This window comes from Mustela erminea, chromosome 9, assembly GCF_009829155.1.
Source record: "Mustela erminea isolate mMusErm1 chromosome 9, mMusErm1.Pri, whole genome shotgun sequence".
NCBI lineage: Eukaryota > Metazoa > Chordata > Mammalia > Carnivora > Mustelidae > Mustela > Mustela erminea.
In genome coordinates this window covers 3,569,087-3,580,490 of record NC_045622.1, presented here as the reverse complement: position 1 = coordinate 3,580,490, position 11,404 = coordinate 3,569,087, and the positions used below count along the sequence as shown (strand labels likewise).

Here is an 11,404-nt window from a genome sequence, read left to right as displayed (position 1 = left end):
GGCACACATTCCAAATCACAAGAATAGATTTAAAATCGATCTGTTTCTCCCATGGGCAACGCCCTGTACAGGTGATTTTCTGGAAGACTATTATGAATGACTTTTCTAATAAGCACTGGCCCACACTATTTCATAGGCTACTCCAGTAGGAACCAAACCTCCCACCATAAACAAAATGGCGACCCAGCCTCAGCCAATGCTGGCCAGAACACCAGGACCCAACTACTTCTCAAGATCTGGTACCAGAATGATCTTCAAAATTAAAATCTGCTCTCCCTACCTCTTGCTGTTATAAGTACCATTTTTTAAAAGCCTGTGTTCTAACATTTCCTATTTTTTCCAGTTATAAGAGAAAAACCAAAGGAGAGGAACCACAACACTTTCTTTAAGAACCACACTGGCTTTCCATTCAATGTAAAAGTTTCTAGAAACATGAAATTTGTGCCGAAAGACATTCAATATCATTTTATACCCCCTTATAATTTAACTGAGGGATGACAAAAATTGCAGGTAAGTTGGTGGAACATCACAGAGGACAAAATACAGTAAGTTTTGCTTTGTCAATGTTCAGTTCAAGTCAACAAATACACTTCTGTCAGCCCAACAGGTAACGTGCAAGGTGCTAGCGCTCAGTGGGAGACAGGGCAGGCAGGACGGTGAACATCTAAACAGAGTATGTATTAAGCACAGAACTCTTAAGAGAAAGGCCAAGTTGATCTGTTCTCAGGTTGTCAGGAAAAAGAAGGTTTTGCAGAATAAGAGTACCACATGGGACAGGAAGAAGCAGGCCATGTGCAGGCAAACCTGGAGGGCAGAGACAGCGTGATGAGGTGACTGTTCATATATAATGTTAAGTTCTATCATGGGAACTGGGTGACTTGTTTCTTAACTAAACTGCATTTGGAGGAAAGACAGAACTTGTGACTTTCTTCTTTCTCTTTGATTAAATAGGTAGTGAAATAGAAATATTTTAGCTAATGATTACATTCTCATTCTGAGACTTTTATTTTTTATTTATTTATTTATTTATTTTTATTAATTTGACAGAAAGAAATCACAAGTAGATGGAGAGGCAGCCAGAGAGAGAGAGAGAGGGAAGCAGGCTCTCTGCTCAGCAGAGAGCCCGATGCGGGACTCGATCCCAGGACTCTGAGATCATGACCTGAGCCGAAGGCAGCGGCTTAACCCACTGAGCCACCCAGGCGCCCTCTGAGACTTTTAATAAGCTGTGGCCACGCACAACCTAGAACAGCCTGTCTAACAGAAATATAATGCAAACCACATGTATAAGATTAAATTTCCTATTAGCCTCAATTTAAAAAGTACAAAAACAAATCACAGGCAAAATTCATTTTAAGAATATATCTTCCTTAACCCAATTATGCAAAATTTTATCATTTAACTTGTAATCAGTATGAAAATCATCAATGAGGCATCGTACATTTTTAAACTAAATCTCTGAAATCCTGTGTTATTTTACTCTTACAGTACCTCTCAGTTCGGATGCTAATTTATCAGAAATCCTGTCTGTACGTATGCACGTATTTATGTATTTAAGTAAGCAAGTAAGCAAGCGCTATACCCAGTGTAGTATTGAACGCTTGACCCCAGGATCAAGAGGCACAGGTTCTACCACCTTAAGCCAGCCAGGCATCCCTATTCCATCTGTAATTAAATTTTTTAAAAATTTACAGTTCAAAAAGTAGATTCACATAACTCAAGTTTTCCAAACATTTCCAGTGACTGAATTGAATTGTTTTTAAACTAAAATTAATTAAAATTAAATAGAACTAAACTTCAGTTATTCAGTTCTACTAGCCACATTTCTGGCTAGTGGCTACAACAGTTGGACAGCTCAGTTCTAGAATAAGTGTGTAAGAACGCTGGGGTTCTACCTCTACTCTGAAATCAGTAAAAACAAAAATCAAATCAGTTAACAGACTATCAGGTTCATAACAGGGTCCTAGTATTAGGCATTTTGGATTACCCTCCATGACCCCTTGTTGGTCCACATGCACTCCTGCAAGTCATAGCTGAGAAAAAGCAGTGAGGCTACCTGGAAAAGGCCTTGCAAAGAGATGGAGATTTGATTGCAGGAACCTTCGAGAGTTCCTCTGAAAGCAGAGGGTCTTAATACTTACTGCCACGGTCTAGGTGTTATCCGTGTTAATGAAGCCCATGAACAGACTCAAGAAGCGGACAGACTCTGAAAGGGAACAGAGAGAAAGCGGTCATCATTGGGATGGATAGTTTTCTCACCTTCTCACCGCACTCACCCGGGAAACACCCACCCAAAGAAAAGTCAAAATTATAAAAATCTAAGTTCTTGTAATTTTCAGGAAAACATGTTTATGTCCTACTTAGGCAAAAGTGTAGGCACGCTTCTTACACAGACTCGCCAGTGAAACTCGGCAAGATTAAACGGATCAGCCCATCTCCAGGAGTGTATCTCACCGGGGCTTCGCTTTTATGGGCGCGACCTTCTGGGAATCCCGACAACAGGCACCGCTCCCCCGGAATGTTTCATTATTGACCCACCAGAGCCTTCTGCGTGCCTCGCACACTCCAGGCACCGCGTAGGCCGAGACACGACCACAGTGCACTAGGAAGACCCACCACAGGGCCCAGGGGACAGGAGCTGTCCGAGGCGAGGGGCGCGCCGGGGCAGGGCTGCAGCAGGACGGAACAGGTACAGAGCGGAGACGCACCGTGCAGCCTTGGGCAACACCCGGCGGCACGCGTTCTCAGGCGCCCCAGAGCTGGAGATGGGACTGAGCATCGGCCTGCCGGGCCGGCCACACCCGAGACCGCTTGGAAGGAGGCCGGCGAGCGGAGACGAAGGAGGGCTTCCTTCTGACAGAACTGCCAGCCCAGGCCGCGCCCGGCAGGGAAGAGGCAGCGAGAGGCCTTTCCCGGCGGAGGCCCCGCGGTGAGCACAAGGCGTCCCAGAGCCACTCTCCAGGCTGGGGACTGAGAGCCGAGACGTGGGGGAAGGAGAGCGGGAGAAGCGGGGCATGTGGCTCGGAGACGAAGCCCAAGTGAAGCCAGAGAGAAACGCAGCCCAGCTCCTGGGAGACGGTCTGCCCTTCCTGTCAGGAGTGTGGCTGCGCCCAGGGACGCCCAGACGCCCGCCCCGGCGACAGGGGGAAGGAGGGACCACAGACACAGCGCTCAGGGACGCCAGAGCCGGGGCGGGCAGCCAGCACTGGGCCGCCAGGGAGGAAGGCGCGGAGCGCGGGAAACCAGCAAGAGCTGGTCAACGGGACCAGGGACTCTGGAGGCAAGTGTGAGGACCGGCTGAGGTGTGAGGAAACCACGGGCATTTCGCTGAGGCCAAACTAAGCCCCACTTGCTGGAGCAGAATGTGAAAGAAACCCCGAAAGTACCTGGGGCAACGCCAAGTTTTCATCCCCAACCCCCCGCCTCTTCGCCCTTTTAACAGGTGAGGGTCAAGGACAGGGGTAGAGTTTGGAGGCGGGATGGCCAGGGACCCAATCAGGCGGAAAAGCGCCGCAGGCTGATCGCCAGGAGCCAATCGGTTTCTAGAGCCCACTTGAGTGACAGAGCCTCACGCCAACGCCTGAGCGCAGAGCGGGAGGCCGCGAATCGCAAGGGGGCGGAATTCCAGGGCACTAACCCGGAACCGGTTGGGGACTCGATTCCCATTGTGAGGCCAGACCTGGGGCGGGCCCTCAGCCAGAATGGCAATACCATCCGGGCCAATGGGTGAGCCGTCTAGAACGAGTGGCAGCTGCACCAGCCAGTGGGTGGCGGCAAGGGGGCGGGCGAAGTTAGTGGGCGGGGCATCAATGAAGCATCTTTTTTTCCTAGCCCCCTCAGAGGCGATCGGGCGGAGGTGCCGCCGGGGTCGCAGGTGAGAGAGTCTGTCCCGGAGGAGGCGGCAGCTCCGCGGACGGTGGGTGCCCTCGCAGCGGGGAAGGTCCCGGCGGGGCTCAGCGGCAGGTGGCGGTCCCCACGGGGCCGGCCTTGGCCCCGCATCTGCGTCGCAGCGGGACCACGACGCTCCTAGAAGTAGCGGCCCGCCCGGGGCCGGTGGGAGGGCTGTGGCCGCTGAACCCAGGCTGCGGGACTTTCCCGCGCACCGAGTCGGGACTCTGCTTTAGTAAACAGAAAGAAGACTTGCCTTCCAGGTCGCCACCTCTCCCAGCAGGTGCGGCCGCCGCGCTGTGGCAGAGGCGGGCGGGCGCCACCTCCCCCGGGGTGGCCTCCTGGGAGCTCCGAGTCCCCGGGTCTTCCCGGCGGCCCTGCCGGGGCGGTCCCGCAGAAGGCGGCGGGGCCGGGGGACAGGTGTCCTCTCATTCTGGTAACAGGTGGCCCCCAAGTAAACTTCACTTACCTACCGCAAGTTTCCGAGAAGAGCGCATCCTGGTCGGCAGGGACGGGAATTTCCTAGAAGGAGATGTGGGCGCGGGGAGGAGGGAGCTGGGGAAAGTTTGGATATTCTGTGATGCTTTCTTTTTCTGACCTGCCTACCGAATTTACAAATATAAATTATTTTGGGGGGGGGGACCCAGAATTGACGGCGCCTGATTTCCCTCGGACCTCTTCATTCTGCCGTATCACACAGTATTTAGGAACTTCATTCTCAAGTGTTAGTCCGCGAAAAAACAACGGCCCCAGTTATTTTAGGCCTTCGGTGGATTACATCAGTCAACTACTTATACCCATGTCCGGCCTGGGAAGGCTGTGTTAGGGCATGCCAGATCTATGGGTTTTTAGAGGTTGCAGCTGCCGAATTCCCTTCGGTAAAGACAGGGAACACAACCGATATAAACGGGGTAGTATTTGACATCTAAAATGGCATCTTTTCCCGCTCTGTGACGTGTTCTATCCCCAGCACTGGGAACAGGGACTATGCGCGTGGCACATAGGAGGAGCCTAATCAATATTTGAGTAAGTTACTAGGTGGTGGATGACAGAACCCCAAGCCGTTATATAAGCATCAAAATACAAAGGAAAGGACAGGGGAAAAAAAGATCTTGGAAACATAGCTTAGCTTCTCTCCGTGCAAAAATCGCGACCAAATTTCAACTCAGGGTGCACTGATTTGGGTACTTTCTTACAGTAATCAGAAGATGTCAGAGGTTTTCACATAATTACGTCAAAACTGTCTGGAAATCTAAGATAGGTGTACACAGGAATAATGTTGGGCTAAGCCATATCCATCCTCTAACATAATATTTACTGCACGTATGCCCCTGTGTCGCTGTGTGTAGTTTATTCATCTCATCTCTTGGTAAATATTTTTATTTTTATCATGCTTTTACCTTAAAAATGCGGTGGCACTTTTTAATTGGTTCAAGAAGCTATTGAAATGCTCTGAAACATTCTTTATCTTTTGGAAACAAAAAGCCATGAATACATTGTATTTAATATGATACAGAATTTGATATTATTTTAGCTCTCTGTTCTATTTTTAAGGACATGTAACTTGCTGATTCCATACTGAAAATATGTCTTTGATAACCTAGGTACTCATCATTGGTCCATACAGACTATAGTAGCAACAAAGCCTTTTTACTTAGAATTTTCTCCTTACAATGTTTTTTTATAAATATCACAGACTTTTTAAAAAAGATTTTATTTATTTATTTGATAGAGAGAAATCACAAGTAGAGAGGCAGGCAGAGAGAGAGAGAGGGAAGCAGGCTCCCTGCTGAGCAGAGAGCCCTATGCGGGACTCCCAGGACCCTGTGATCATGACCTGAGCCGAAGGCAGAGGCTTAACCCACTGAGCCACCCAGGCGCCCCTCTCCTTACAATGTTTTATGACTTGTTAGGTTCTTACGTTTTTTGGCATAATCAAGGGTGGGGAATTTATCTAAAGGCTTCACTTAGTTTCACAAACTGATTCTTGCCCATACTGTCTGGGGCTGCCTTTTCCTTTTAAATATTTCCTTTTAAACATTTTAAACAATGCTTTGCCCATTGAAGTTTGTTTTGTTAGCTTACCTTCCTTGTGTTACTTGCTTTCATTTTCTGTCTTTTCCCAACCCCAATCACCTTGTTTTAAGTTGTGTTTGTACCTCCTGTTTGTTAGACATATTGTTACATATTGAGGATACCTCCCTTGGAACAAGTAGGCTATCCTCTCCCGGATCCCACTAGTGCTGAAACAGATGGTAGAGGAAGGCAAAAGCCAAGTTTGCACTTCAGTAGTTCTCTGAAGTGAGCTGCGACATAGGTACTAAGAAGTACATTTGGGCTGGTGTGACAATGTATAAGTCACTTTGCTTCTGTCCTTTTTTATAAGTATATGTAGGAAATATATATTTTAATATAAATTACATAAGGAATGGTAGGCCAGAGTACTAATTAAATGTGATCCTTTACCAGTGTTCTAGAATGTTCACTCAGCAACTTGTCATCTAATGTGAAGGCAGGGCGTTCATTTCTGGCAGGTGCCCACTTCCCCAGCCGAGGCACCCATGTGCAACAGAGGCCCGGAACGGGAGGAGGGTGACGACGGGTGACGGGAAGCCGGCCGGTGGGGTGGGAAGAGAGAATGGCTTGGAAGTGGAGAAGCAGGGGTGGCCAAGGATGACAAGTGGGGGTCAGGCGCCAGGGCAGGAGCCCAGGTGAGGGAACCGCGGGGAGGTGGTCGGGTCAGAGCCAGAACAGAGCTGTGTGCTTGTCTTCGGCCAGGGGTATGGCTCCCCGCGTGAACGCTGCAGGCTGATGGCTTTGACCTCTTTCTCCCCAGGAACATCCGGCCCGCCTGTGCTCCTAGATGAGCGGAAGACTCTGATGTGAACAAAGGGCCAGCCGGGGGGTGCCGTTGGTTCTTGTGCTTTGTCGCATTTCCCGGCTTTTCACATCTTCTTTGCACTTACGTTGGGAAAATGAAGCAGTTGAAAAGGAAAAGGAAAAGCAATTTTAGTGTCCAAGAAACTCAGACCCTTTTGAAAGAAATCACGAAGCGGAAAGAAGTCATTTTTTCCAAGCAGCTCAACACGACCATCAACGTGATGAAGCGGATGGCGTGGGAGGAGATCGCGCAGTGCGTGAACGCGGTCGGGGAGGGCGAGCAGAGGACAGGGACCGAGGTGAAGCGGCGGTACCTGGACTGGCGGGCCCTTATGAAGAGGAAGAGGATGAAGGCGAACATTAAGCTGGTCGGCTCGGGGTTTCCCCTCCCCACGTCCGACCTGGATGACTCTCTCACCGAAGAGATCGATGAAAAGATAGGATTCCGCAATGATACGAATTTCGATTGGCAGAACGTGGCGGATTTCCGGGACGCAGGTGGATCCTTAACTGAGGTCAAAGTGGAAGAGGAAGAAAGAGATCCCCAGAGTCCCGAAGTAAGTAGTAGCCCGGGAGTCCGCGTTCTCTTTTCGCTCCTTTAGTTCTGATGTTGGAGTTCAGGGTAGTTCAGGAACAGTAAAGGTCCCAGTTGTCAAGCTCACTTAAAAGTAGTTCCTAAGAAAGTCATTCCATTTTTCCTTCCTCCATAACACTAATCTGTCTTTGAACCTAAATATGTTTCTCTTAATGATGCATACAGGTGGGGCGCCTCGGTGGCTCAGTGGGTTAAAGCCTCTGCCTTCGGCTCAGGTCATGATCTCAGGGTCCTGGGATCGAGTCCCGCATCGGGCTCTCTGCTCAGCGAGGAGCCTGCTTCCTCCTCTCCCTCTGCCTGCTTGTGATCTCTCTCTGTCAAATAATTAAATAAAATCTTTTAAAAAAAAATTTTTTTAAATGATGCATACAGGTGACCCTTGAGCGACATGGGGGCTGGGGCGGGGGGGCGCACTGGCTTCGCAAGTGGAAAAGCCGTAAGTTTTCGCTGCCCCTCAAACTTAACTCCCAGTAAGCCTTAACAGTAACACAAACCCTTGATGACCTCCTGTTTTTTCCTACATTTATCACGTGTGGTATTCTTAATGTAAGCTACAGAAAAGAAAATCATAAGAGAAAATACATTTCCAGTGCTGTACTGTATTTAGCAAAAAAAAAAAAAAAAATGGGGAACAGGTGGACCCGCCCAGCTCAAACCCACGGTGTTCAAGGGTCAGCTGTATTAGTCACATCAGGTAATTTATTATAAATATTTTTCAAGATTCAAAAGAAATGACTTTCTCAAAACAATACAGAAACTCTGAAGGACGTGTTTAGACACATGAACAAAGGTGAAATCGAAATAAAAACTGAAAGTTGCTTTTTCCTTTTAGTTTGAGATTGAGGAGGAAGAAATGTTGTCGTCCGTCATACCGGATTCCAGGAGGGAAAACGAACTCCCCGACTTCCCCCACATCGACGAGTTTTTTACCCTGAACTCCACACCGTCCAGGTCGGCCTACGACGAGCCCCACCTGCTGGTGAACATCGAGAAACAGAAGCTGGAGCTGGAGAAGCGGCGCCTGGACATTGAGGCGGAGCGGCTGCAGGTGGAGAAGGAGCGGCTGCAGGTGGAGAAGGAGCGGCTGCGGCACCTGGACCTGGAGCACGAGCGGCTGCAGCTGGAGAAGGAGCGGCTGCAGGTCGAGCGCGAGAAGCTGAGGCTGCAGATCGTGGGCGCGGAGAAAGCGGCCCCGGAGAACGAACTCGGCCAGGGGGAAAAGGCCGTGCTTCAGCCGCAGGACATAGAAGCAGAGAAGCTAAAACTGGAGAGAGAACGCTTGCAGCTGGAGAAAGATCGGCTGCAGTTTTTGAAATTCGAGTCGGAGAAGCTGCAGATTGAAAAGGAACGCTTGCAAGTGGAGAAGGAGAGACTCCGAATTCAGAAGGAGGGACACTTGCCCTGATGGATCGCGGTTCCAAGGTGCGCGGACGTGTGGAAACCATAGATTTTTCTCTGTATCCAGTAATATAAAAATGGTTGCAAGATTAGCTCTGGTTTTTCTCCTGTTTAATGTCTGTGTTTGGGATAGGAAAAAGACAATTAAGTGTGGGTTCCTGTATACTGAAGTCGTGTGTTCCATAGCAGCGGCAGGCCCTAGCATAGACAGTATAGCAGAAACCCTTGTGCTCTACTCCTTGAATGAGTAAAATTACATAGCGTCTTGTATCATCTGTGCACTCAGAGTTGACAAGTTACCGTCCACGTACAATTCTAGCTCGGTTCCCAGAAGGGGGTGATTCTGCCCCCCGGAAGACCTGTGACAACAGCTAGAGATATTTTTGGTTGTCCGCTACTGGCATGGAGGGAGTAGAGGCCAGCGGGCCTACCTGTGTCCTGCCGTGCACAGGGCTCCCGCCTCCAGATGGTCCCGCACAAAACAGCAGTACTGCTGAGGGGCAGAAACCCTTTCCTAGCCTGATTCCCCCTCAAGAGCTTTGGTTGTAGTTTCAGAATATTAAAAACCTCAGATATTTAAATGGGTAGTTACTTAAATGGCCAAAACCTTTAACTATGTAACATTCGTGTGTAGTATATTGAACGTAGGGAGTGACGAAGATGTTTAGGTATTTTATCCCCGTGTCTATATCTCTAACCTGAGACTCCGAGCATAGTGCAGGGAATATCAGTTTGCCCAAGGTGGGTCACTTTGAAAAGCAGTTCATTCCTCTAGCTGTTGATGCTTTCAAAGCTGCACGTGCTGCATAAGGTTTAGTTCCCTTTTTTCTTTGAATTCATAATCTTAAGTTTCAGTAGAAAAATGCTCATTTCAACCATGTACTTAAATCTTAATGTAAATGAAGGTGGAAGCTAGTAAAAATGGTACCGATATAGAAATGGTACCAGTAGTCCATGAGCTTTAAATCAATGAGTGGTTACTTTTTAAATAAGTCCTAGTAGCTATGTGGGCTTGGGGGTGGGGGAGGGGGAGTATGTCCTCTGTGTCAGGTGGTGATGATGACGATGATGGTAGTAGCTGTGTGTAAATGGTTTAGGGATGCACTTACCACGCACTGTCTGACCTACTCTGTACTGTGGAGTATTATTCTTGGGTCTGAGACTCAGAAAAGGAACACTGAAAGTCTGTGGTATGTATTGTCTCCACCCCCTCCCTGAGGAACAGAGTTTTGTATCTTCAGTCCCTGGGGTATGTGTTCTGAGACCAAGGGCTTGCTTTTAAACTGGTGGCTTGCCTTCAGTCCCCCTGCAGGTGCTGTTTCCACAGTGCAGGTGGTCTCCCTGTGCACTAACCTTGAGACTCTCTCTCTATGTGAGATCATTTTGTATTCTCTGATTTCCAGGGCTGACAGTGTAGCTTTAATCCATCTCTTCTGTTGGCAGATATGACCTGGATTCTGCATTTGTTCCTTGTTAATTTAAGAATGTCTTGATACCATGTGTGAGATTGGACTAGGGACCTCTAAGGAGAAAATATACTTCTGCTTCATTACTTTGACTTTGAAATAGTGTTTATTTTTTTATAACCAAAATAAATGCTTCTGCCGTAGAAATGAAATCTGCCTATACTAACTCTCTGAAAGTTTACCGTTTACAGTGATATCAGCGTTCTGAGGACTGAGGTTTTTTAAGCCTGTAAGAGAGCCTCATCTGTGAGTGCTCACATCTGGGGCAGGCACTGTGCTCGGGGCTCTTCCTACATGATTTTATTCGCTCTCCAGAACAACTCTTGAGCTAAGTCATGTTATCCCTACTTTTACAAGAAAGGAAAAATTGCCTCATCAATTCGGTTACATTCTTGAAAAAGGAAATGCCAATATTGACCGTAAGGCCTCCCAGCAGGGAGTGAAAGTCTGCGGTGCAGTCATAAGCAGGGCTTTCGAGGGCAGCTCTGCCGCAGACCATGTGTGAGAAGTCCTTTCACACGCCCCACGGTGGCATCTCCTCATCTGTACAGTGGGCACCACGACACTTGCCCCGCCTGTGTTCATAGTTTGCTTTAAAACCCTATCTAACCTCTAACCTGCTACTTAAATGCAAGATGCTGTCAGCATTTGGACTGAAGGTCAGTAGGCTGCAATTCCCTAGAAGCAAACATGAAGACTGTTTTGGGTGACCAATCTTTAAGTTCCTGGAGGAGATTTTTTTTTTTCAAGCAGCCGCTTCCTGTCTTCCAGGGCCTTGGTTGAAGAGCCTTGGCTTTCCTTAACCTTCCCCCAGGATTGGGTTGGTCCCTCCACTAGAAAACCTGGCTGGCACACTTGGGCAGGCACACTTGGAATGCATCCCAGGGGGTTCGCAGCTCCTCTCTCGTCACCACACGGGTGCTCCGTGGCTCCCGTTGCTCGGCATTTTAAAGGAAACGAGACTGACCTCCTGTTGGTGGCTTGGGTCTCGGCTGGGTTCCTCCGGTCTACAGGTTGGCCGGGGGTTCACGGAAACTCAGTCTGTGGTCAGCCCGCTCCTGAGGATACTCTTCAGTCAAGATGCTGAGTTAGAAGAAGGAAGGGCCCGTCCATCTGCAGGGACAGAGCATGCTCTCAGGCTTTTTCTTGGAAACTGAACACTCGGTCTTTGTAACTG

The 11,404-nt window shown here is 48.6% G+C and overlaps 1 protein-coding gene across 3 annotated transcripts; it reads left to right on the top strand.

Annotated features, from left to right (window-relative positions):
- Window positions 1-3,769: 3,769 nt before the first annotated feature.
- Window positions 3,770-10,374, top strand: MSANTD4 (Myb/SANT DNA binding domain containing 4 with coiled-coils). Of its 3 annotated transcripts, none has more exons than XM_032358790.1 (3): window positions 3,770-3,874; window positions 6,725-7,325; window positions 8,196-10,374. In XM_032358790.1, the coding sequence occupies exons 2-3, from the start codon at window positions 6,864-6,866 to the stop codon at window positions 8,766-8,768; spliced, it is 1,035 nt and encodes a 344-aa protein (XP_032214681.1). In that variant the 5' UTR covers window positions 3,770-3,874; window positions 6,725-6,863; the 3' UTR covers window positions 8,769-10,374. The 3 variants fall into 3 exon arrangements, with proteins under 3 accessions (XP_032214681.1, XP_032214682.1, XP_032214683.1); XM_032358791.1 differs by having other exon boundaries at window positions 3,799-3,916; XM_032358792.1 differs by lacking the exon at window positions 3,770-3,874 and adding an exon at window positions 3,930-4,171.
- Window positions 10,375-11,404: the final 1,030 nt, after the last annotated feature.